The sequence below is a fragment of the Odocoileus virginianus genome, chromosome 9 (assembly GCF_023699985.2).
Source record: "Odocoileus virginianus isolate 20LAN1187 ecotype Illinois chromosome 9, Ovbor_1.2, whole genome shotgun sequence".
NCBI classification, from domain to species: domain Eukaryota; kingdom Metazoa; phylum Chordata; class Mammalia; order Artiodactyla; family Cervidae; genus Odocoileus; species Odocoileus virginianus.
In genome coordinates this window covers 15471216-15498875 of record NC_069682.1, presented here as the reverse complement: position 1 = coordinate 15498875, position 27660 = coordinate 15471216, and the positions used below count along the sequence as shown (strand labels likewise).

Below are 27660 nucleotides of genomic sequence, written 5' to 3'. Positions count from 1 at the left end.
ATACTGATAAGAAAAGCAAACCAATACAGGACTGGTTCCAGAAGCCACTGCGTGCGGATAATTGTAGTGCTAGTAAGGGTAAAAGCATGGAACCCGAATTAGAAAATGGGAGTTCTCCACCGAAAAGTCACAGAACATCCAAAGTGTATGTAAATGAAGAATTACAGAAGGATATGTAGAGATGTAAGGAGGAAATAGACATGTTACAGGTAGAGTTGCTGGCTTAGGAAGAAGAAAATTCAACTTTCAAAAGAGAGGTTCATTTGCTCTTGCTTTGGTTTTTCTCTTTCTCAATGATCTGGTCCATTTGATTTTCCACTTATGAATAAAGTGGGGTCATCTAAATAGGTAATTGTGTAGAAATAGATGATTTCTGCCATCTCAATAAGAGGAATTCAGGAAACTATTTTCATGGCTCTTGTCCTTCAATCAATCTAATATCTAATTCTGTCTCTGTCAGTCTCTGTCTCTGTGGACTGGGAAACTCATTTAGCTATGTATCATGTGATCTTCTGAGCCAGAATAAGCACCAAGGAAATCGCTTAAGTATAATCAGCTAGGATTTTGCATTTTGTTTTTCTTTTTCTTTAACTCTGTTGGATTAAATATGTTGTATTTCCATAGAATGGGAAGAAAGCAGTGACTGGGAGAAGGGACATAAACACGTGTTGCCTCTAATCTCTTCATTGTAGAGGAATATGTGTGATCTCTGCTTTCCGCAGTCACTGGGCATTTAGATTTCCAGCATGGCCACTTCAGGATCTTTTTAATAACAAATACATGTCCTCCCACATATGCTTTAATCACCACTCTCAGATGTTTCTTTTGAGACAGACCTTTCCATTATGTTTTTTACTAAAATGTAAGTTTTGACGTGTGTGATTTTGTCACATAGGTTGTGTGTGTGTGTGTGTGTGTGTGAAAGTTGCTCAGTCGTGTCTGACTCTTGGCGAGCCCTTGGACTGTAGCCTGCCATGCTCCTCTGTCCATGGAATACCAGAGTAGGTAGCTATTCCCTTCTCCAGGGGATCTTCCGAACCTACGTCTCCTGCAGTGAAGGTGGGTTCTTTAATATTTAAGCCACCAGGGAAGCCCTTAGGTAGTATAAATGCTCAGCAAAAAAGAAAAAAAAGAATTAAGTGTTTATCTCCAAAGGAAAAACTGAGATTTGAGATGCTGTGAGATTTTTCTTTCTTCAGTAGTACGTTTTTAAAATTGTTTGCTTACTCTTTTGTGTAAGAGGTGCTTTGATGGAGTTTGAAAATGGACAAGGAAAGAAAGAAAAAAACTCTATGTATTCTTGTGTTAAAAAAAAAAAAGGACATGAGCCCTATCCCCAGCTAAGGCATTTAAAAATACTGTGCCAAAGCCACACTTTTAACTTGTCTGATTAATCTGATGAATTCATTTGGTAATTTATCACATTCAAGGTAGCAGAATTGTATGATTTCTTTTGGTGCCATAAAATGCTAGGGAGTACCACTTTAGGGGCTTTGAACAAAACCTTGAACTTTTTTTGATTTTATTGCTGTTTTTGGTAAATAGTGGGGCAACAATCGGCAATTATTTCTATACCCTCTAGCTGTAAGGTTTGGTGGTTATTGAATGTGGAATTGGGAAGCATTCCTTATATTCCAGAATTCCACACTAACTAACACCTCCTCAGTTTCATTCTGCTCCTGGTATTTGGTAAACTTTGGTTCATATTTTAGTGAACACCATCCGCTGATCATCGAAAAAGCAAGAGAGTTCCAGAAAAACATCTATTTCTGCTTTATTGACTATACCAAAGCCTTTGACTGTGTGGATCACAATAAACTGTGGAAAATTCTTAAAGACTTGGCAATACCAGACCACCTGACCTGCCTCTTGAGAAATCTGTATGTAGGTTAGGAAGCAACAGTTAGAACTGGACATGGAACAACAGACTGGTTCCAAATGGGAAAAGGAGTATGTCAAGGCTGTATATTGTCACCCTGCTTCTTTAATGTATATGCAGAATACATCATGAGAAACGCTGGGCTAGAGGAAGCACAAGCTGGAATCAAGATTGCCGGGAGAAATATCAATAATCTCAGATATGCAGATAACACCACCCTTACGGCAGAAAGTGAAGAAGAACTAAAGAGCCTCTAGATGAAATTGAAAGAGGAGGGTGAAAAAGTTGGCTTAAAGCTCACATTCAGAAAACTACGATCATGGCATCCGGTCCCATCTCTTCATGACAAATAGATGAGGAAACAGTGGAAACAGTGGCTGACTTTATTTTTCTGGGCTCCAAAATCACTGCAATGGTGATTGCAGCCATGAAATTAAAAGGCGCTTGCTCCTTAGAGGGAAAGTTATGACCAACCTAGGCAGCTTATTAAAAATCAGAGACGTTACTTTGCCAACAAAGGTCCGTCTAGTCAAGGCTATGGTTTTTCCAGTGGTCATGTATGAATGTGAGAGTTGGAGTATAAACAAAGCTGAGCACCGAAGAATTGATGCTTTTGAACTGTGGTGTTGGAGAAGATTCTTAAGAGTCCCTTGGACTGCAAGGAGATCCAACCAGTCCCTCCTAAAGGAGATCAGTCCTGGGTGTTCACTGGAAAGACTGATGTTGAAGCTGAAACTCCAATCCTTTGGCCACCTGATGTGAAGAGCTGACTCATTGGAAAAGACCCTGATGCTGGGAAAGATTGAAAGCAGGAGGAGAAGGGGACGACAGAGGATGAGATGGTTGAATGGCATCACCGACTCAACGGACATGGGTTTGGGTGGACTCCGGGAGTTGGTGACAGACAGGGAGGCCTGGTGTGCTATGGTTCATGGGGTTGCAAAGAGTCGGACATGGCTTAGCAACTGAACTGAACTGATCACTTTTTGGTTATCTCCCGGATCCAAGTGAAAAAAAGAATTGTAAAAGGCAGAGGGAAAAGAACAGCTTTAGTGCAGAAAGAAGAATGTTTCCTTTCTGTCTCTGAGGCAGTAAGGTGTCACATCCTCTACATCTGGCTGTTTAATGGAAAATCCAGGTGGTAAAGACCAAAGAGGACAGATTTTGTGTCTTTGTCTTTTTATTTCTGTGTCTCCACCAGTTAGATGGGGAAGACTGAGTGTGAATAATTGCATCTTATTAAGAAAGCTGTTTTTGAAATTTTGGGAATTTTGTTTCTTTTCCTCAAACAGAAAGGAGCAGATTTTACAAAAATTTCAATGACTTGTAAATGATAAAATTACAATAAGCACAAAAATATTTTTATCACTTAAATTCAGGGCAAACGCTGAGGCAAATAATGAAATTGAAAAGAAAGATCTTTATGATAAAGAAGTAGCAATTATTCATAGTGTCCAATTTTTACTAAAGGGTGAAGAAGAAAAGAAGCGGGAAAGTCGTGAAGTGGACATCCCAGACAACGAATGTGATGCTGCTGAGAGTGGATTAAAGAATGGAAGAAACAGCAACCAGGAGTGTACTGCTATGGAGAATGAACATTTTGATAGGTAATCCTGTATCAATATTTAACATCAGGTCATTTGTTATTTTCCTATAAAATGATTTCTCACTTGAGCCAATGTTTGTGATTTACACATGTTATATTTTACTAGGGATAGAGTTATTTTCAATACTCTTGTCCTTTAGCCTCAATACTAGAGTTACTTTGTTAATAGAATACCATGTTATAGTATTAGAGTATTCTGGATTTGACTGCATACTTGCCTTAACCAGTGTGTTGTATATTTAAATTTGTTTTATGTCACTAATGAACATCCTTTCATTTCAGTTCGAGGACTTCTTTCAGCATTTCTTATGAGGCGAGACTAGTGGTGATGAACTCCCTCAGGTTTGCTTTGTCTGGGAAAGTTTTTATTTCTCCTTCATTTCTGAAAGACAACTTTTCTGGATAGAGTACTCTTGGTTGGCAGTTTTTTTCTCCTAGCACTTTGAGTATGTCCATGGATGGAGGCCAAATTGCTGTTGGTGGCGGGAGAACCGATGAGGCACCTGTTTCTCAGCCATGATGCTCATGTCACCCCGTCATGTGGGTGGTTTAAAAGTAAACTCCCCCGACTCTGGCCAGATATCTCCTTGATTTCTTCTTTCATGGTATATGTACCTCATGTCGTTTAGCATATCATCTAAAGTGTTACTTTTTTCTTTGAATTCTCTTTTTAATTTATTTCTGGCTGCACCGCTTCTCTGCTTTTGCAGAGCTTGGGCTTCTCATTGTGGTGGCTTCTCTTGATGCTGAGCGTGGGCTCTAGGGTGCTGGCTTCAGTGGTTGTGGAGCATGGGTTTAGTTGCACTGTGGCATGTAGGATCTTCCCTGACAAGGAATTGAACTGCCACCCCCTGTATTGGACTCCTAAGCACTGGACCAGCAGGAAAATCCCTAAATTCACCATTATTATATTTAGAAGCAAAACAGAAAATGTAGTGTAAAGCTATAGTGTAAATCCCCAGGTGCTCAGTGTAGCCCTTGAGGTTCTTCCCAGTGTCTTTCCAGATGCATCTCTCTGCTTTCTTCCATGTATTTTGTGCTCTTCCTTCCAGGTTCCTCGGAAACAACCTAGATGCCCTGTGCCTGATGTTTGTGCTCACATTCGAATCTCCAAGTAGAAAGATTCTCTCCCTTTTCTGTTTCTCATGACCTCCTCTCTTCACTTCTTCCATAAAGCCTTCCTTATTTCACTTATCACTTTCATATGTCAACTCTTACATATCATATTGTATCATAATTGTGTATCTGTGTTTGAAGGAAGAATTTGTTTTCTTGCGTATGGTTGGTACTTCATAACTGTTTTGAGAGTTAATCAATGACTTAAGATGGGTAAGACTTGGAATTTTGCAAGCATTGTTTTTTTATTCTTTATCAGTTGAATTATTAGAAAACATTGGCTTCTTTGTGAATCTTTTAAAAGTAGCAATCCTGGCGTGCACGGGAAGAAAGTAAAGGAAAAGAAAAATGATGGATGGACACCAGAAGACTGTGTGATTGCACCAGTATTTGAAAAGGCCGGTTCACTGACTGGTGGGCTGCTGCTCGTGAACGATGACAACAAAGTGGATGAAGATGATGACAGGTACGTTCTACGCATTCTTTGTTTGTAGGGTAAGTAATATTAGCCCTGACTACTTCTGCTGGAAATAGAGTAGCATAATGCAGTGCACAGGCCAAGACAAGACGTTCCTCAATACAGTGGATGAACTGTAGGTGAGAGTTGCTGAAAGGCTAAGGTGAGGACCAGTGCCTTTGGCCGGAAGTTGCTCCAGTGAAGAGTCCCCTTGGAAGCTGGCCTGTAGTGAATACAGGTAAACAGCTGCGTAGGGGATATTATTGGGACAGGCACTGAAGAACTGGATGGTAACTGAAGAGGGATGTGGAGCTCAAAGGAGTTTCTTGTTTTATGTGAAGAGGGGAGCTTTCAGAGTGTGTATGCTATTGGAAGTGAACCAGCAGAGGACATGTTCATTTAATCTTGCTTGCATGTCCAATATTAGAAAGTTTATTGATTGCATGACATGATCTTCAAACTAGTACAGTAAACTAATTGTCCATAATACTTCTGCTCATATATAGTTTTATGGTAAGGGCTTGTTCATTGGTTCTGAAGTGTAATATTCTTATGTAATTGAATATGCGGATAACTACTTAAGTTAATTCTATCACACGTAGATTTTCAAAAATTACATGATTGTGAATTTACAAACATTTAGGCTATACTGAATAAGATTTGATCATTCCTTGATGATTCTAGTTGATAGTAACTTGATGAGTAGCTATGATTTTGTAAGGTACTCTGAAACATCACGTCATATTAACTTCATAGCTATTTACGGATTCCAGGGAGAAGGGGAAGATTTTGTTTATATAAAATAGAAAAAAAATTATTAACAATCTTTCACAGATTATTCCTTTTGGATGATAAAGATCTAAATGACTAAAACCATGCTTCCTGTCCTAAGAGTGTCATTAACACATATTGTGTTCTCAAAAGGTGGATGTCAGATGCATGAAGAAACAGCAGAATGGTTGAATGAATGCCTATTGATGAATTTCTTAATGAAAAACAAATCTTTATTGAAAGTAGATTTCCAATATTGCCTCCATCTGGTCTTTTTATTTTTTGAGCAATACGTTTTAGGATTTAGAAATCATTATTTCTAGTTATAGCTAGACATGGAGTAATACTATAGATTCGTTTGCCATCATGTTACTTAAAAAGACTTTTCAATATTACTTTCTCAGCACATTTTGGAAGAGCAGCATTGAAGCCAGACTTGCTGGGTTTGGATTCTGGGTGGTTGGTGACGTGCTGAGTGGGTTTGGGCGCGTTCCTCAGCCTCACTGTGCTCTGTTTCTCCCTATACCTCTCTCTCAGAATGACTGTGAGGAGGAAAATGCCTGTGAGACATGTCAGTGCTTATAATAATGCACAGCAGTTGCCTAGGAAGTCCTCCAAAAGCTAATATCATGGTTATTCAAAATGGGTTTCTTTCTTAGAAGGACTTAAGGAATATCTCCCAGATAGGTTTTATTGCCATAAAAGTTAGTTCTTATTGAAAATGACAGGTGCAAAACACCCTGGTATACCGCTTTCTATCACATAACGCAAGTAACGTTGTTTTTCCTTTTCCTTGGATCTAAATTTAATGCATCATTAATAGTATTGACATATGTTCTTTGTCCTTTAATGCTCCTCTTACTAATTGTTGCATCCTTTTATAGAAAATTACTTACCAATGCAAAGAGTTTATCTAAGGCAGAGAAGTTTAGGTATTGTTTGTATTTTTGAGTATTTGCTATTAGCCTGAAAAGAATCATTTGTCTTTTTAGGCCTGCAAGAATACCACCATGTGAAAAGAAGAAGGTATAGTAAAAAATAATAATACTAATTTTAAAAAATATTATCCTAGTAAAAAATACTTTGTGAAGGTAATAGTGCAAAATAGAAAATCTTCCTTTGTTGTAGAGAACATTACTGAACTCATCATTTAGAAACACTACTGATAACGTTATCCTTTTGATAAAAATCTTTTAAGAAGTGTGTGTTTTTGCTTTGATGAAGAGATTTAGCACCTCTGTACACTTAGTATATTTTATACATATTTTAAGGACATTGTGAGACAATATTATTTATGTGTAGGTCAAAGAACAAACTGATTACGTGAACCACCTGGATGACTTACCTCAGTCGTCTGAGAATGTTTCTGAGGATGGCGACGTGCTTTACTCTACGGATTCCATGTTGCAAGTGGAACCACTTGACTTGGGGCGAAAAGGTAGGACTGCAGTGTAAATGTTAACAGAAAGCCTGTCTGTGTATAGAGTAGTGATATATGCACACCTTGTCAGTACTGGTCTAGAGCCAGGGATATGTTACAGGCTGTCCTCTCAGAAGTATGTTCTGTGTTAAAAGAACATGACAGCGAGCGTGTGCTCTGACCACAGGCCTGTGATCCTCCTCACTCATTGCACCTTCTGTTGATTGTTCTTTCCTGTGCCTTCACTCAAGGTCAGGTTAGCATCGTTTTCCTCCTAGAATAACTGAAATAATCTCAGAACTTCTTTCTCTGCCACTCCACCTTGAGGGACCTCGGTCTGCACAGCAACTTTAATTATTAACTATTTTAAAAAATTCAGATCTTATCATGTAACCCACGTGTTGCTTCTCTTTGCTGCATGGTTAGAGGTCACAATTGTCTAGCATCATCTGGTTTTATTTTTACCCTTCATTCTACATGAATTTTAGAATCAGCGTGTCAATTTCCTAAAATGTCTGCTGATCTTAATGTTTTCATTTCCCTTCAGTTCAAAATACTGTGTAATTCTTCTTTTCATTACCTCTTTGATCCAAGGATTATTTTGATCCGTGTGATTTTGTTTCCAAAGATGGAGAGTTTTCCCGAGGTCCTTCTGTGCTCTTGCTTCTTATGATTTGTTAGGTGCATCCAGAGGGGCCCTGGGGCTGGCGCTGATTATTTCCTGCCTTGGAGGCAAGACCTTCCTGACTACCCTGTTCGTTCTACTGTAAGGAGATGTTTTCCCAGCCTGGCTCAGGAGAATAGACAGAATTCCTGGGGCTGAGTGAGCACCAGGCTCGGGTTCCTGTAGTCTGTTCAGGTGGTTTCTCCCTGGTCTCAGGTGGTTTCTCACAGATGGGCGCTGTGCGTTCCTCTGCTGAATACCCGAGGGGCTCCCCCTCAGATCTCCAGGGTCCTTTTTCTGTTCCACTGTCTCCTCTCCACGGTTCAGATCTGTGATCTCTGCCCGCTTTGGTTTCACCAGACTGTCAGCTTCATCACCTCCTGTCAGGGAGTCTGGCTGACTCAGCTTCTGTTCCTTCCCACCCGTGTTGGGGCCTGGAAATCGTCTCAAGGCAGTGAGCAGGGGCGTTCCTTAGGCCAACCTCATGTGTTTCCGGGATGATTGTTCTTCATGCCCTGAAGGCCTTTGTCATGAAAATCATTGGTTAACGTATTTTGTCGGTGTTATTTTTGCTCACTTCAGTCAGGAAGGTAAATCGGTAGCTGTTCACTCTGTCTTGGTTAGAAACACGTGGCAGCTGCAGACTGTCCACAGTGTTGTTCTTCCTGCTCTGCTCACTACTTCCTGCGCATCCTTCCTGTCTCAGTGTGACATCTCTTCCCCAGGGAGCTCTTTCCTGGACCCAGTCTATGTCAAGTTCTGTTATGTGATCCTAGAACTCTCTTTTCTAGAGTATCTGTCTGAGGTCATAATTATTTTATTTGTCTTTCTCTTCTGCTAAACTTCAAGCTAAACAAGAGCCAGGGGCATCTATTTTATCTGCAGAGCTTAGAATAATACCTTCCACATTATAGACACTCAATATTTGTTCAATGCGTGGATGAGTGAACGTGAAAGGCCCCATCCTTTATACTCAAAAATGACTCACATAAAATTTTTTTTGTTTTTATCTTTGTTTTCTTCATCATGCAGATTCTGTTAGCTTGTTGAAAATCCGGAATACAATTTTTTCGTATGAAAGATTAGTAGCACTTTACAAAAGCCGCTGTGAACTGCTTAGAGAAAAGATTAAAAAAATGGAAAGTAAGGTTAGTGGGCTACAGAAAGAGCTGTCAGAAACAAAAGAAGTGAAATCACAGTTAGAGCATCAGAGAGTGGACTGGGAACGAGAGTTCGGCAGGTTGAGGTACTGTACATCTCGGTTTGAAAGAAATCTTTGAACTGTTACTTACTTTACTACTGCAGGGACATTGATGTGTTATAATTCCTAATTTACCCTCTGGAATTTTACAGGGGAGGAAACGTCATTAGTATTGTGGAGTGTGATTTTCTTGGAAATAATATAACAAGTTCTTAACAGTGAAAGCTTCTAATAACTTAATATATATTTTTCCAAATCATCATTTTCATGATCATACAGAAGTCCACTATCACGGAATCCCCATTAAATATTTACCAAATTGACTTCCAGTTTTTTTTCAGTTTTCTGTATTCTAGTTAATACTACAAGGAGCATCTTTTCTATGAATTCATTTCTACCTTTCTAATGATTTTGAGTACATTATCTTGAATAATATTGTATTAATTGGTTAAAATATGAGAACTTAAAAAAGGCCTGTGATCTATGTTTCTAAATTATTCATAGGAAAGTTTATATTACTTTACATTCCCACCCGCAGATGTATGAAGTAGCCATTATTCCCAAGAGAAAATGAAAACAAAATTGTATGCAGTTTTATTCTTAACCCTCTGTCTGCAAACAGTGACCATTATCAAGTGTTTTTCATTGTACTCCCCCCATGTTTACTATTTTAAACATTGTGAAGAGGGAACAAAAGTTATTGCAGCAGTAGATAATCTCATGATATTCTAAGAAGAGCTCTAAATTTTGCAGGTTCACCTTAAAACAAGAGGAAGAGAATAGAAGAAATGCCAATCTGTTATATGAAACAATGAGGGAGCAGTTAAGAAGGAAAGAAGACGAACATAGTAAAGAAGTTGAAGTGACAGAGCGACTAGCACTCACTTTCCGAGCACTGGAAATGAAACTGAAGATGGACAGAAATCCTCTGAACCAGGTAGAGTAATCTTTGGTGAAAGTTTCAAATTTCTAATCCTATTTCATCAATATTATTTATAGTATCATTTTGTTGAGTGTTACAGGAAATTTTAGGTTACTTGTTAAAAAGAAAAGAAAAGAAATGCAAAATTCCCAAAGTAACCAGGCCGGAAATAAGAATTGTATAATCCTGACATGCTGGGTGCACTTTTTCGAGCAGAGGGCGGAAGAGGTCATGTCAGTAGCTCACACAGTAGATCCTGAGGAACCAGAGGGTTGAGATTGGTGTGGAAACTGGAGGTTAAGCTCTCAGCCCACCTCAGGCGACAGATCCTTCAGCCTTGACGGAGAATTCATGAGTAAATAGGTCTAGAAGAGAAGGGGCAGTGGGAGGGACCATCGTGCCTAATTTCACATCACGTTGCCTCTGGCCTTCGGTCTGGCAGGTGCTGAGGGTCGTGGACCCCCTCCCTCTGTGCCCGTCAGCCCTCAGTCCACCTGCCCCGTGAACAGCTCAGAGCTGGCTCCAGCTTTCCCAGCTGAGTTTCTCTCACAGTAGAGTCCTCAAGGACAGGTGTTAACTGGCGTCCTCGAGAGGTGCAGGAATGCTCCCCATGGATTTCTCTCCAGCAGTTGGTAAAAACCAGACACTCTTGAAGTTGGTTGTCCTTCATTCTGCAGAGTTCTCGAGTGGCATCTCAGAGCAGAGGAATTTGCTCCCACACCCGATGTCCCTCTCAAAGACGGAGCGGGTTCCAATCCGAGGTCCTAGCAGCATATCTCCCACAACAAAAAGCTCTCGGCGAGAGCTCGGGAAAGTAGTATTTGTAATTCAAATCCATGTGTCTACAGCAGTCAGGTAGGGACATACAATGGCCTGATCCAAGGAGAGGCCATTCATATTTTCCGTACGAATTGATCTCAGATCTTTTGTGGCTATCTCACACAGCTGGGACCCTGATTGTGGTTTAGGCCAGGCAGACCACGTGTGCTCCCCCTTCGATGGCGCGACCCGACCGAGTCCCTCTGCTTCGTAGTGAGCGCGTCGGTCACCGCATGCCCGTCCTCACCTCCGTGCCTCAGTTGGAGCCCGCTCCTGGCTCCACTCTCATTTCTGTAACCAATGCCCTGTCAACGGCCTTTTCACATCACTTATAGCTTTACAGTTTATAAAAACTGTGCCATCAGTTGTTAAAACAGTTTCGAACACTTTAAAAAGTTGTTTCTTTAGAATAAAGTTATTAAAGTGCCCCCCGAACCAAGGAGGGTGGGGGGAACTCTTGCTACTAATAATCGATATTCTGAGTTTTGGTAATGATTTCACTTCCTTGATTGATCATTAAGTTAGTTTATCACTTCTTCTCATGGTAAGGAGGAAACTATAGGCAGTTCAGAGGCCACATTTTGGATGTCATTCTTCTACTTGTGAGAAAATGAGCCCTCTGCTCTGTGAGTGTCCTGTTTCAGTACAAGGAACTTTTGAAAACAGTGATAGATATGCCATAATATATATTTAGTGATAGTTATTAAGTGTTTTTCATTGTATTTCCCCCATGTTACTCTTTTGAACGTTATGGAGAGATAATGAAAGTTATTGCAGCAGCAAATAATCTCATGGTTTTCTAAGAGCACTCTAAATTTTACCTTATTTACTGTTTGTGTATGTACCATGAATGAAATAAGAGGCTTATTTTGTATTTATATGTTTGTACTAGAGAAGTAACTGTGGTTTGATATAAGAGGACTAGTAGAGTCGAAGACCTGATGAAAAGGCTGCAGCTTACTCACATTTTTAAGTTTCTCCTTTCCAGAATCAGTACAGCTAATGAGTTAATTGATGTGTGTAGAAGTGCTTGATACAGTTGTCAATAGGTGTAATTCTTATAATTGCCTATTAAAATGTTAGAAGGTAGCATATTCTCAAGAAAAACCTTTTTGTACACAATTTGTCTATTTATACAGAGTTCAGGCTCTTCCTGTGAAGTAGCCGCATAGGAGGTATCGGATGCAGTGTTTATAAACCTAGCAAGTGGTGGTGGTTATTGAATTCCAGTTGATGAACAATATTGTGTTAGTTTCAGGTATAGAGCTCAGTGATTCAGATGTATATGTATATGTGTGTGTGTCTTATGTAAATAGGGCTTCCCTGCTGGCTCAGACTGTAAAGAATCTGCCTGCAATGCAGGACATGTGGGTTCAATCCTTGGGTTGGGAAGATCCCCTGGAGAAGGAAATGGCTACCCACTCCAGTATTCTTGCCTGGGAAATGCCATGGACAGAGGAGCCTGGCAGGCTACAGTCCATGGGGTCGCAAAGAGTCGTACATGACCAAGTGACTGATACACACTCACTCACACACACACTCACACATACACAGATATTCCTTTTCAGGTTCTTCTTGCCGAATATTAAGTGTAGTTCCTTATATTGTATAGTGGATCTCTGTTGGTTATTTTATATCTCCTAGTGTGTATATGTTAATCCTAACATCCTAATTTATCCCTTCCCCTACCCTGCTTTCCCCTGCGGTGACCATAAGTTTGTTTTCTGTGTCTGTGAGTCTCTTTCTGTTGTGTGAATGAGTTGATTTTAGATTCTCCGTATAAGCAGTATGACATAATACTTGTCTCTGTCTGACTTACTTTACTTAGGGTGATCATGTCTAGGTCCATCCATGTTGCTGCAAATAGCATTATTTCATTCTTTTTTATGGCTTCCTAGTTTTCCATTATTTATATAATGTGGAATGGCATCCACATCAGATGCCATTTGTAAGTGTAGTCAGATCTATAAATCTTTTCTTTTAAGCCTTCTGGGTTTGCTGTGGTTCAGAGAGAAGCCTTTCCAATTCTGAGCATCTTGAAAAGTCTCTTGGGATTTCTTTTTGACTTTTGTGGATTCATTGTCTTCCATGAAATTTTTGAACCTTTGGGAATTTCTGCTTGTATAAAGTCTGAGGTTTGTATTGAACCTTATTTTTTCCTGTTGGAACACACTAGGTGCAGGCTTTTCATTGTATAAACATCAGGTTAGTCTTTATTTCAGAGGAAATCATGAAATGTCACTTGAGTACTAGCTAAAAATCTCCTTTGTTTCACTTAGGTTTCTGATAGTTGTGAAGATGCAAAAGCCCTGTTGCTCAAAAACCACATGCTGCAGGCTGAAATAGCCATGCTAAGACTGCAAAGAGACGCAGTGAAAAATCAGCACCGGGAAAAGGAAGAGAACTATTTTGAGGACATTGAAATTCTCAAAGTAAAGAATGATGATCTTCAAAAGGCAGTAAAATTGACTGAGGAAACGTTAACACAGACTGTATCCCACTGTACAGGTCAGCTTAATGCTCTGACAGCTGAGAATACAATGCTAAACTCGAAGCTGGAGAACAAAAAAGAAAGCAAACAAAGACTGGAAACGAAAGTGAAATCCTACCGTTCTAGACTGGCTGCTGCCTCACACGATCATGATCAAGGTCAGACATCAAAAAGAGATCTGGAACTTGCCTTCCAGAGAGTAAAAGAAGAGTGGTTATGCTTGCAGGACAAAATGGAGTCCGATGCGGCTCATCTAAAAGATAACAATGAGATGCTTTCCCAGCAACTGTCTGCAGCGGAAAGTGAATTCAATAAGCTGAAAATCAAGCTGCATCACACGAGAGATGATCTGAGAGAAAAGACTTTGACGTTAGAACGTGTCCAGAGAGACCTAAGCCAAGCAGAGTGTCAAAAGCAGGAAATTGAACACATGTATCAGAAGGAACAAGGCAAAGTGAGTAAATATATTGGAAAGCAGGAATCCTTAGAGGAGAGATTATCTCAACTCCAGAGTGAAAACTTGTTGCTCCGACAGCAACTGGATGATGCACAAAAGAGAGCCGACAGTAAAGAGAAGACAGTCATTAGCATCCAAGACCAGTTTCAGGAGGTCGTGAGAAGACTTCAGGCTGAACATGAGAAACAAGGTCTGATGCTGGAGGAAAGAAACAAGGAGTTAACCAAAGAATGTAATCATTTAAAAGAGAGAATGCATCAGTACAAAAATGAGAAAGCAGAAGGAGAAGTGAGTATCCAGAAGAAGAAATTCTCAGTTTTCCTGAAAGAAAGTTCAAAGTGATTCTTGATTCTGGCTAAATGTTGAATCTAGTTAAATATAAAAAATACATAGGCTGTGAATCTGTGGTGTCTAAACCAGCCTAAAAGCACACCTTGCATCTAGCAAATAAAAATTAGACCCAGGCAATGCTTTACTTTGAGTAGGGACATGGTGTCACTTATGAAATGTTGAGATTCAGTTCTAAATTGTTAACATAGAGAGGTATTAGGAATTTACTCTCTTACTATTAAGGTAATAACTTTAATCTTATGTTACCACATGTCAGTATCATGATGAAGCAGATAAATGAAATGCTGAAACCTGAAATGAATATTTCGAAATTAAGCTTCAGTTACATGGATTATAACCTTGATAGTCAATTCTAGGTTTCCAGAGGCTATATTTTATATATTGTACTTTGGCTTCAGTAGCTTGTCATAGCTTTTTGTCATATTTGTTGGTACAATTTTACTTTTATTCATGTCAATTTGAGTTAATATGGGAAACATTTTAGCCTTGAATCATTTATTCTTAAAGCCTCTCAACTCTTCAGATTCATCTACTTATCATTAAATCCTAATTTGGGACTCAGGTGGTGAGCTTTAGCAAAACTATTCTTGATTTGATCTTCCCACTGGTTTTTATGCTATTTACTTAGAACTTTTTTACAAACAATTTGCTCATAATTCTCATTTTAAGGATCAGTTATTGTCATTTGAATACAAGTTTGTCCTCTAAAATTGAAGGGTGGCAGGATTCGTGAGCAGCAGGAATGGAGTGAGTCAGGAAGAGGGCTGCGGTCTGGAGGCGGGTGGAGGCCAGGCTATCGAGGCTCCTTGAAGGCCATGGGGGCAGCCTCATTTGTAAAGTTCATCTTTCTTTTTGTTAGAGTGTGGTTGCTTTCCAGTTTTGCGTCAGTTTCAGAGGCACAGGAAATTGGTTCAGTTGCACACATACCCATCTTTCCGGGTCCTCTCCCAGGCAGGTGACTGCGGAGCCCTGAGCAGAGCGTCCCGTGCTCCCCAGGAAGTCCTGGTGCTCAGCCGAGGGCAGAGGCGGGGAGGAGGGAGAGTCAGGAGTCTGGGATTCACAGACACACCTCTAGATAGGAAACAGGTAGCCACAAGGGAATGGCCTCATTTTTCTGCTGAGATAGGAATCTGTTGGAAAGGTCTGAGCACTGGTTGGAATATGTGAAGATCTCTGAGTTAATCAAAGCTTCTAATAAAAAAGGAAAGGAAAATGTTTCCACACTGTTTCCACAGTGTCTACTTTTCCGTCACTTTTCCCACCTACACACTCCTTTCTTTCTGGACGTGAGGTGGTGAAGCTCTGCAGTTTTATTGGGAGGGGCAGGGCGTGGACAGTGGGGCTGCATTCTTTGAGTAACTTAACCTCAGGAAGGCTGGAGGGTGGCCCCTTCTGTGTCTGGAGCCAGATTCAGTGAGGAGGAAGAAGGTGAGTTGCTGTGTGTGGTGAGAGTTTTCAAAGTCCATATGTTGGAGTTATCTATTATTAGCATGATGTAATGGTCAAGTGATTTGATAAACTCAGTGACAGAGCATCTTCTTAGGCACTTGTGAGACAACTTCGACAAGAACTGGATGACACCGTAAAAAAGCTGTCTATGCCGGATGCTTCGCCGAAAGGCACGTCATGGTGTCGTGCTATCTTAGAAGCTGAGGCACTGGATTTAAAGAACATATTTAAACTACAACTATGTCAACTCACAAGTCAGGTATGTAGGAAATTGAACGTGTTGACAGTTCATATGTAGGATAAAGTGTTTTAGGACACTCATTTTCATGGTCAGCTTTCTCCTGTATTTTTGTTACGAGTAACTTACTCCAATTTTCTTATCATTATAATGCACTTGTTTCTTAAACTCTGACTTTCATCCTGCCATCTGCATTAAGTTATTTTTTTCTTCTATTATTTCCCCTTAGGAAAGTTGAGAACTGTGCCTCATTGTTCACACAAGTTGAGAGCCTTTTTTTTTCTTTGAAACAATACTTTTTAAAGTGATAGATGTATTCCCATGATGAGGCAAGCCAGATTAAAAAAAGAGGATATTATTAGTTTAATGGAATGTTCAGAAAATTATCATTTTCTGATAATGGGATCGGGATGGGGAATACATGTAACTCCATGGCTGATTCATGTCAATGTATGACAAAACCCACTGCAATATTGTGAAGTAATTAGCCTCCAACTAATAAAAATAAATGAAAAAAAAATAAAGTGATAGATGTATTCCCGTGATGAGGCAAGCCAGATTAAAATCAGCGGATAATATTAGTTTAATGGAACGTTCAGAAAATTATCATTTCTCATCTTCCCTTATGTGAATGGCTGTAGAGTTCTATGTATATTTATTTCATGGATTTCAGATTAACTTGTGCAGAAAGGGTATTATACAAACCGGTTGAAGTTTAGGCATTGCCTTCTTTCCTTTTCATGTTAAGTATATTGTAAAAGCATGGACGTATTCAGACAGTGTAGAATACATACATCCAAACTAGAGAATGAAGAAGATTATCTGGATCCTGCCATTGGATTTCTTTGAAAAAGCTATTGAGATATAATTGATGTTCCATAGAATTCACCCACTCAACATGTGTAGTTCAGTGTCTCTTAGTCTAGAGAGGTGTAACCTGTGACCACGGTCAATTTTAGAGCATTTCCATCACCCCCCAACAGAAACCTTGCATCCCTTAGCTGCCACCCGTGACCTCCCATCTCCCTCAGCCCCAGGCAACCCCTAGTCTAATATCTGTCTCTGTAGACATACCTATTCTCAGTATTTTATATAAATGGAATCATGCATTATGCTCCTTTGGGATTAGCTTTCCTCATTTGACATCATGATTTCACGGTTCATGCATGTGATAGCACATGTCAGTTCTTCTCTTTCTGTTGGTTGTCAAGCAACAGTAAGCTAAGCCATTTAACCATTCATCAGTTGATGGAGCTTTGAGTTGTTTCCACTATGGGGCTATTAATAATGCTGTTGTGAACATTGATTTTCATGATTCTGTGTGGGCATGTTTTTACTTCCCATGGTTGGATCTTATCCTCAGAGTTAGCTGGCTGATTTCACCTTTTCTTGGCCCTTGCTCAGACTGGCCTTTCTGTCTTTACAGTTTCGTTTCCTCTTGGGTAGGCCTTCATTATTTCAGACCTGGCGCCCAGTCTCTCCTCCTTCGTGGAGCTTTCCTGACTGTCCAGCTCTCATTGACCTTTTCACATCAGCCCTTGTTATCTAGTCTCTGAGGAATAGTTTAGCTCCTCATTTGACACTGTTGACATTTTTTCCATGAGGGGAAATCTTGGCTGAGTATACACTGGTGTAACAGGGAATATTTATTCATATGCACAGCACTTGTCTTGCATCAATGGACAGTAACAAAGGATTACAAGAATGAGGCATTTTTTCTTGTTACTGTTGAGAAAAATGTGTGGATCATCTCTGTACACTGTCAGGAAATGGGATTTCTTTAACCTTGCAAATAATTTCTCTTTGGAATGCAATTCAAATTAGCAAAAAGTCTTTGTACTTCAGAACAAGGCTTATGGGATTAGAATCCATATTTACAAGATTTATCAATTAGAGTCTTATTCTCACAGTTTTCTTTTGGGAGGCATTTAATAACTTAGCCCTAAATAACTCAATACAGTATCCCTCAAACTTCTTTAAAATCCTGGGACATTAAGTTGGGGGGAGGAGTAAGAGACATTCTACTAAGCAATGACTTGTAGTCATTTCATGAGGAAAGATAGAAACATGTTCTTGTAGAACAATACAAGAGTGTAAAATCAAGTGCAATTATTGTGTGACAAAGATGACAGTGAAGAATATATTCTGTGACTCTTGGTGGTTTGAACTTCTTTCTTGATTCTCTGAGTAATCCCTGGTCCTCCATTCTACAAAACAGGTACCATCGTATGTATTTGATCCTGGGTTTGAGTAAGGCTATGCTCAGTCCACTTTCTTCATTAGCAAATGGTATCATTTTATTCTTGAAGAGTGATGATCTTCCGGCAGAGCTGGAAACTGCATCTTCCAAATGTCTGCACCTGGATGCAAAAAATCAAGTTTTTCAACAGGAGTTTTTATCTATGAAATGAATGGAAAAGAAATGTAAAAAACTAGAGAGAAGAAAAAGAAGTTTTAGCGAGAAGTAGTGAACCTCAAAAGTCCTATAGAAATGAATATGATGGAACACAGTCAAATAGAGCAGTATCAACAGGGGACTGAAGAAAGAGCGAGATAGGATCTCGTAGAGAAATTAAAAGAAGTCAGCCTGTTTTTCTAGGTTAATTTGTTGCTCTGTCATGTGCTGGAATTCGCTCTCACTGTGCATTACGTTCTGGATGGATACAGCTTATGTGTTTCCTCTCCCTCCCTTAGAGCAGTTAGTTTTGTAGATTTCTGGAAGGAAGGGGGGCGCTTGTTTTCCCTTTAAAACTTTCCGTTTCCATCACCGTTATCACTAAATTGACCTTTCAGAATGATTCTCACTAGAGAATCCTTTCTTCTATAACACCAATTGGTAAAAAAAACAAGAGCATTAGGAAGAAAAGAAAATATTGTGGTTTAAAACTGGTACCATTTTCTTGAATTAGTCTTAAGTTGTCTTGTTCAATTTTTAAAATTTTAAGTTGATCCTCTTATTCTTTGTATTATCAGATTATATAAGTACTACTATAGCAGTGATTCCACTTGAGTTTCATAATTCGGATTTAATCCACTTAACATTGATAATTGTTTTAAACTTCTGCTCTTTTATTTTTTTCACCTTTAAAATCGCTCTCTGAATCACTGACTGAAAACAAAGGGAACAAATATAATCTTCCAGGTTAATGATTATTTTTAAAATATTATCTTTTTCAATGTGCCTTAGACACAAGCTGGATCTCAACAGCTGGACCTCAGAATTAAAGACTTGGAATCTCAAGTCCTCAAAATGAAAACTTTGCAAGAAGATTCTCATAAAGCAGCATTGGAACAATATAAGCAACTCTACCTAGCAGAATGTGAAGTGAGAAAGTCATTGGAAGATAAACTAGACAAGTAAGTCAAAACACAGAATCACAGAAACTACATTTAGTTCATTACTTTGTCTCTAAAGCCTAATTTTTATAGAGTGGGATACATGAGATTAGTAGGAAGTGATTGCTGACTAGATGGTCACTGCTAGAGGGCGCCCTAGGACAAGCTATAAATACTGTGTCCTTGTAAGTTTTTCTACACTGCATAAAGGTATGCTTGCGAGTCTGGGGGCAATGAACACAGGGGCGAAAGGCAGGATAATTCACAGACTGGCTAGAAATAGCATGGTGACCTGACTGAGGGGTGTGGAGGACTGAAAGGGCAGATCGCACCTCAGGGCCGAGTCCATCTTTCCTAGGAAGCCTTCCATAAGCCCAACAGCATAAAGCAAAGCAGCAGGGACCCAAGGACACATTCTGCTAGTCGGTACATGAAATGAATATGCACAAGTGAAGCACAGGTGCTCACAGTGAAGCACAGATAGGTAACTTGACCTGAGATGTGGGGTGTGGCTTCCGGGAAGGAGCTCAGTGGGACCAGTCTCCCTGCTTGGGGAGCTCGATGTGCCTCTCTGTAAAACGCACACTGAACCTTTTTATATGAAACCAAAAAGCCTCTTCAAAAAAAAAAATTTTTTTTCGATTATCAAAAACAGATGCTGATGTAGGCCTTTCCTATAAGCGGAGTAACATAGGTGCACTTTGGAAAAGCAGGGGATACCTGTAATTGTTGCTGAGGCTGTTTTAGCTCTTTTCAGGCTCACCCTTTGACTTCCTCATCCTCCCTTGAGATTGTGGCTCTAGGTGATACCTCAGAGCCACATGCTTAATTTCTCCAAGGTCGTGAGTGACACGTGTACAGAAGGGTGGTGAAAGCAAATGCTTGAACGCGGCTTTGTGTGAACGCGGCTTTGTGGGAGGCGTGTCCCTTCACCCCTGCACTGTTTCCTGGGGGCAGGCCTGTCCCAGAGGCAGCAGGGGTCACTGTGGGCCCACCTCCCTTTCTCTCTGATGCCCTTTCTCTCCTCTCCCAGCAGTGACTTGCTACCTGAGGAGCCCCAAACACACGTGTGCTTCTTTAGAACAAGGTCACAGCTGTCACTGTTTACAGGAGGCCCGCTCTATGTCTTCAGGGTTCAAACATTTTAATGGGAATTCCGTTTATTATACGGCAACTTAAAAAATGAAAATCATTTAGGGAGACATGAACAAAGTTGGTGTTTTCCATCTTCCCCAGGTTTCATGAGAGGCTGGCAGAGATCAGCACCAAACTTGAGGTGGAGAAGCAGAACAGATCTTCATTCAGGACTCTTAGCATGAGGCCAGTCCTGGAGCCCCCTTGTGTTGGAAATTTCAATAATCCTTTAGTGTTCCATGGAAGTCTTACTCTAAGAGCACATGGAGGGTTCTCTACCTCAATTCCACGCAGTTCAGATGACAGCATGGAGACTTACTTGACCAAGGTTAGTTCTATTCTATTTTTTTTCACTGGGTGTTCCATTTCTGTTATGAATGATCCTTGTTTTCAATTTGGTGAACTTCTGAGTTGTTTTTTTGTCTCATGCACACTCAGTAAAAGCTATCATTAACTGTGCTAATCAAGGAGACATTTAATGATTTTTTGTCCTAGAGCTCTCGTTTCTAAGAGATACTTAACTTTTAAAATTTCTTGAAAAGCTGCCTTGAAATTCTACTTTAGAAATGAAATCTTTTTGCATAGTAATTAAAAGTATACTTTAAGATGTTTGACTTACTTCCTAGTTGATTTCACTTTGGCAGTGGTTCATACTCACTTCCGAGCTCTGTTGCACCCACCACAGTTTATCTCCCCCTAAGCATAAGTGAATCACTGGCATCTAAACACTAGCCTCATATGGGTGTTTTTTCACTTGAAGAAATCCTCGATAAACCCTTTTTAATGAATTAAACAAACTGGTAATACTAAATCAAAAGATTAATTTCTGGGTTTGGGTGAACATTTTTTGTTATTTTCTTGTACAAGAGTACGTCTTTAATTGCCATTTTCCTTATAGAATTTTGATTTAAATTTCTAAAAGCTATCTTGCTGAGCAGTTGTAGAATGTTTCTGAATTTGTACTTAATGGAAACATTTAAAAATTATAAATGAAGCTCACTTTATCTCTATCTTGACATCACCTGGATGAATGGTATGAAAGATAGGGATGATGGGTAGTGTTTAAATTGCAACCAGTTTTCATTGTATAATCATTGTGGTTAAAATATCCATTTCAGTCAGTGCACACGGGTTTATCGTTTTGATAGGGTTTTGTGATGTTCGTGATGCAGAGAAAAGTAGCCCTTGTTAAATGCAGTCTCAGCCTGTTTTCTCATTTGACTTCTTGCCATCATAACGTTTCTTCGACAGTACTGTGGCTACGTTGGGTCTTAGTACTTGAGAGCCGTGAACCTGGAGGACGTGCTTTAGCTGTGCATTCCCAGCGGGCCTCCGAGCACTTCATCCCAAGTCAGACACTTCCCCAGGCAGGCCTAAGAGGAGGAGGCAAGTGCTTGACCCCCGTCCCGGGGGCAGGCTGCCTACTGCAGACCCAAGTTCACGATGCTGTGGGCACATAACATCTTTTTTTTTTTTTTTTTTAGTTCTACCAGTTTATTGCTACCAACCCATCTCCCTCCACCCTCGTGCACACATGCTCAGTCATGTAATCCCATGGACTTCAGCCCGCCAGACTCCTCTGTCCGTGGATTTTTCCAGGCAAGAATACTGGAGTGGGTTGCCATTTCCTTCTCCAACATATAACATCTTTTCAAAGAAGAGATTTGGAACCAGCAAGCTCTTGTTAGTTCCTTGTCCCAAACTCACCCGTTAGATAAATCTCCTCTCTTCTCACACAGAGGGTAGGAGTATAAGTCATCCCCTTGAAACTTCAGGCTGAGGAAATGAAGTTCAACTGTAATTTCTGACCGGATTTAGATTATAGTTGAGATTACACTCATCCTTTTTGTATCAACTAACTAATGATGAGAGCTTGGATAGAAGTATGCTAGACAGTAAAGAGGGATCTGTTGTGTGTTTTAAATTTTGTTCTAAATAACCCCAAATGTGGATAATTCATTGTTGACTAATTTTAGTTCACCAGGTTTTATCTGGAGGAAGCAAACATCCTTTGAAGGACAAATCTCTTCAGTTTTGGCCTGCTTGATTCAAATAAAGATTTTCTCCTTCACGTTCCCTGTCCTGTTTTTAAAACATATTTATCCTTTCTAAATTAACTATATTGATTGCTCCAAATAGGAGTTTGATATTGATTTATTATTTATGCATTTAAGGCACATAATTTAGTTAGAAAGTCATGTCATGCCACAAACATTGTTTAATTATATAAGAAGGATTTACATATTCATTGTGTCTATGTTATAGTGAAAAATCTGTGTGTTTTTTCTTAACCTGAGGAAGTAGCTGGCATAGGACTCAGTAAGAAGGCCATTGGCTTTGTTACTTCTTTTGTCGAATTAGGAACTTTGAGTAAATCAATGAGTCTCATCCCTTACAGAAGGTTTTTTCTTCAAAGGAAGCAGCCTTTCTTTAAAAAAAACTTCTGCGTGGAACCGTGTTATATAAAATGGAGACAAGTATAGAATGTTCGGCTAAAGAGCGTCCAGAGCCCCTGCGACTGTGACTTCTCTGTCTCTCCACCCTGCAGTGACCCCTGTGGGGCCTTCCCCTTCTATGGGACATAGTTCAGAGACTAACACTTAGGAGAGAATCCTTCTCACTAAACATCTTCAGAATTAAATCCTGCTGGTACATTGTTTTCTTGTGTATAATCTTCTCCGCTTTCTGTGTTTTCTTTAAATGGAAAAGTTTAAAGAAAGTCACAGATGTGTTCTCCTTATTAACATTTGACTCACACTACTTCCTCCATTTGAACAGGATCCTCACCTAGAAATCAAAATGAAGTCTTGGAGGTACATATTTAGGCCAGGAGCTTTTAGGGGAGAAGATAGGCATCTTGTGGGTCATTCCGAGGATTATGGGTCATTCCCTAATTCTCTGAAATTATGTGTACTTGATAGACTGATATTTATTGTACTTTTTATCAGATTAGTCTAAATAGCATTCCTTGTATATATTCTCTGTTATCTATAAGCAGAATCAGTAGGAATTCATTTTCTTTGATTTATGTGATTTTTTTTTTTCTACTGAAGTAATCTTCAGGTTAGGTCTAGTCTCTAAAAGTATTTAAAAGTCACATTTAATAAGTTATAAATGTATAACTTGTTTATCTTAAAGATAAATATTTGACTTATTTCAGATGCAGCGGGAGTTGGACAGGAGTATAGCTAGAGGAATAAGAGAAGGTATGTTACCAAAATGTATGAATTAAATGTAGACGTTGATTTCTGAAATACATTGTAAACAATAAATGGCATCTCTTTCCATTGTTTGGATAACAGATGCTATGTGTTATATGCTAGTTATACATAGCTAAGGAAAAATGTGAAAGCATGAGCAGTCATAGTGAAAAATACCCTTCTTCCTTCTTTATTCACCATGTACTGTACCTGGAGGTGTGGTGGCTCCCTTGAGCGTATGGAGGGCTTCCCTGGTGGCTCAGAGGTTAAGGCGTCTGCCTGCAATGCGGGAGACCCGGGTTCGATCCCTGGGTCAGGAAGATCCCCTGGAGAAGGAAATGGCAACCCACTCCAGTACTCTTGCCTGGAGAATCCCATGGACGGAGAGCCTGGTAGGCTACAGTCCACGGGGTCACAAAGGGTCGGACACGACTGAGCAACTTCACTTTGACTTTCACCACCGCTTGTAAGACAATCTCTGAAGGTCTATGTATTTCTTTTTATTTCTAGCTGTATCCTCCTCCTACTTCCTCCATCCCTGTGGAGCTGTCTTCCTACCCCTGACACCATTCTCAGAAAGTGTGGCGTCCACACCGTCTCCGTGTTGGTGGTGGTTAAGGCTGGGACGTGCAGACTCAGGCAGTCACGCGTGTTCAGCGGTCACCGGGTGGGTGACTAAAGTTTCCCTGCCACTGATGCGTCACCAGTTTATCTTTCACCCTCAGGAAATGCTCCACACACCCACATCTATTTGGGTCCCGCCAAAGCAGTCGGCCTCAGCTCCACACACCCACATCTATTTGGGTCCCGCCAAAGCAGTCGGCCTCATCTCTTCACCACCTTACTCTGCCCCTCAGCTCCGCATCTGCCCACCCGACCATGCAGGATCCCACAGACTCGCCTGCGCCCCTGCAGTCTCTGTCCGGCTTCTGCCCTCTGCCTCTTGTCCTTTCCTGTCCTTCAGGTAGCGACATGCATATCACCTCCACCAGAAAGCCGCCAGGATGGACACAAAGCTGGCTGCCCCTCCTGTCTGTTCCTTGTGCCATCTTTTCTGTCTTAGTATTGAAGACTCTGTATGGAAATGGCCTGTTTGTCTGTTTCTCCAGTTTAGGGGATACCAGTTTTCAGGGCGGACGGGGTCACCTTCATCTTGTCATTCCACTGTTTGTCACAGAACCTTTGCACAGAGTTACTGAGTAAACGCATGAAAGATGAGAAAACCAGGTTCTCTGATACTCAGCCCACCTGTGACCATAAGCAGATTAGAAAATTGTAATCTTGATTAGTATTTTATGTTTTGTCATAGTAGATAGATTTCACATTTCAGAATACTAGGAGAGGTCTCTTTGGTTTTTTGTGTGTTTGTTTGTTTTTAACTAATCTTAGTTAACCCAAGTATTTTAAGTAAAGAATATAATTCTTTCCTTTTCTTTCAGCTGATGCTCAGTTTGCATCTGATGCCTTTAGACTGTCTTCTCGAGGCTCTGTAGATGAGCCAGATGTGTGTGATGACCTACTTTTGTAAACAGAAGAACAAGATATACAGATTTTGAAGGAAAGATACATGATTTAGAAAGATAAATAATAAACTTTTCCCTACTGAACATGGCATTTCTTTGTTTCCCATTAAACATGATGAGAAAAGCTTTATTAAAGGAAAATATTTTTGTATTATGTGTGTATGATGAAAATTTATGTAGCATTTTAAGTGATGTTTCTCAGCCTCTAACTTTTTAGCTGATTTAAACATCAGCACTGGTGAGTTTTCCATATTCTAAGTGATTGAGTCAGTCACTCAATCATGTCTGACTGTGCGCGGCCCCAAGGACTGTAGCCCAACAGGTCCCTCTGTCCATGGAATTCTCCAGGCAAGAATACTGGAGTGGGGAGCCCTTCCCTTCTCCAGGGGATCTTCCAGACCCTGGGATCAAACCCAGGTCACCTGCATTGCAGGTGGATTCTTTACCATTTTAGCCACCAGGGACGCCCTTTACAGACTCAAACAGAGCCCTAACACCAACTGTTTAAACAGCACCCAAGCAACCAGACATGTCGTTAATATTTATTGGTGTTGATTGGTAGCATTTTTGTATTTTCCAGTTTTTATCACCCTGTGTAGACCTAAAGATTTAGATACTGCTGTTTTGGCTTCCGTCAATGTTTTGATGTACTACAATTGTTAATAGTGACATAAAACTTACTATATGTATCTTTAAACACACATTCATAGGCCTTTCCTCATGGGGAAATAAGATTTGCCTGAGCTTCTACCTTTTAAATGACTTAACTTTTTATCATTTTTATTTTTAATTAGGGGGTAATTACTTTACAATATTGTGATGGTTTGTGCCAAACATTGACTTGAATTGGCCATAGGTATGTGTATGGCCCCTCACTCTTGAACCTCCCTCCCACCTCCCTCCCCATTCCACCCCTCTAGGTTGCCACAAAGCACCAGCTTTGGGTTCCCTGCATCATACAGCAGATTCCAGAAAGACACATGTACCCCAGTGTTCATTGCAGCACTACTTAGAGTAGCTAGGACATAGAAGTAACCTAGATGTCCATCATAGATGAATGGATAAAGAAGCTGTGTATTATTCAACGATAGAAAGGAATGCGTTTGTGTCGGTTTTAATTGGCTTTTGATTTACTTTTGGAGACAGTGTTAAAATTAGAGAAAGTTCCTCATGGATAAAGAAGATTTGCCTAAGACTTTTCACCTTATCTTTACCTATCTACCAATCTATGTATTTTTGCTTTGCTTTTTGGAAAAAGTCTTGGGAAAGACTCTTTTTTTAGAAAAAGCACCCGACAAACAGACATTATGACAAAACTCCCCTCTCTCCCATATATCCTCTGGGATATAAGGTACCATTTCCCTTCCTAAATGTTATCTGTTCTCCCATAAGTGCCTCGCACAAGACAAGTCACCTGTTTTTCAGAAGATGCCTTTTTCTCCTACTCCCTATCAACTATTAAGTAGTGTATCAACTCGCAGTAATTGCATTAATGCTGAAGAAGGTGACGTTGAACGTTCTATGAAGACCTACAAGACCTTCCGGAATTAACTACCAAAAAAGATGTCCTTTTCATTGTAGGGGACTGGAATGAGAAAGTAGGAAGTCATGAGATACCTGGAGTAACAGGCAACTTTGGCCTTGGAGTCCAAGACAAAGCAGGGCAAAGCCAACAGTTTTCCTGGGGGACGCACTGGTCGTGGCCAACACCCTCTTCCACCTACACAAGGGAAGATGCTACACATGGACATCACCAGATGGTCAATACTGAAGTCAGATGGAATACATTCTTTGCAGCCATTCAGGTATGACCTAAATCAGATCCCTTGTGATTATACAGTAGAAGTGACAAATAGATTCAAGGGATTAGATCCGATAGAGTGCCCGAAGAGCTGTGGACATGACATTGTACAGGAAGCAGTGATCAAGACCATTCCCAAGAACAAAGAAATCAAAAAGGCAAAATGGTTGTCTGAGGAGGGCTTACAAATAGCTGAGAAAAGAAGAGAAGCTAAAGGCAAAGGAAAAAAGGAAAGATATAGTGTCCTGAATACAGAGTTCCAAAGAATAGCAAGGAGAGATAAGAAAGTCTTCCTCATTGGTCAGCGCAAAGAAATAGAGGAAAACAATAGAATAGGAAAGACTAGAGATCTCTTCAAGAAAATCAGAGATACCAAAGGAACATTTCATGCACAGATGGGCACAGTAAAGGACAGAAATGGTAGGGACCTAACAGAAGCAGAAGATATTAAGAAGAGATGGCAAAAATACACAGAAGAACTGTACAAAAAACATCTTCATGATCCAAATAACCACAAAGGTGTGATCACTCATGTACAGCCAGACATCCTGGAAGGTGAAGTCATGGCCTTAGGAAGCATCGCTATGAACAAAGCTAGTGGAGGTGATGAAATTCCAGTTGAGCTATTTCAAATCCTACAAGATGATGCTATTACAGTGCTGCACTCGGCATGCCAGCAAATTTGGAAAACTCAGCAGTGGCCACAGGACTGGAAAAGGTCCATTTTCATTCCAATCCCAAAGAAAGGCAATGCCAAAGCTTGTTTGAACTACTGCACAATTGTACTCATCTCACACGCTAGCAAAGTAATGCTCAAAATTCTCC

General features: G+C 40.1%; 1 protein-coding gene across 1 annotated transcript in view; it reads left to right on the top strand.

Moving 5' to 3' along the window:
* Positions 1-25188, top strand: part of LOC110136021 (ankyrin repeat domain-containing protein 26-like) — a 57149-nt gene extending 31961 nt beyond the window's left edge. The window contains 13 exon segments of the mRNA XM_070471864.1: positions 3350-3486; positions 3768-3884; positions 4873-5067; positions 6822-6855; positions 7132-7267; positions 8946-9159; positions 9868-10051; positions 13135-14091; positions 15698-15862; positions 19029-19198; positions 20414-20639; positions 23472-23517; positions 24951-25188. Coding sequence (XP_070327965.1) covers positions 3350-3486; positions 3768-3884; positions 4873-5067; positions 6822-6855; positions 7132-7267; positions 8946-9159; positions 9868-10051; positions 13135-14091; positions 15698-15862; positions 19029-19198; positions 20414-20639; positions 23472-23517; positions 24951-25087 — 2718 coding nt within the window. The 3' untranslated portion in view covers positions 25088-25188.
* Positions 25189-27660: the final 2472 nt, after the last annotated feature.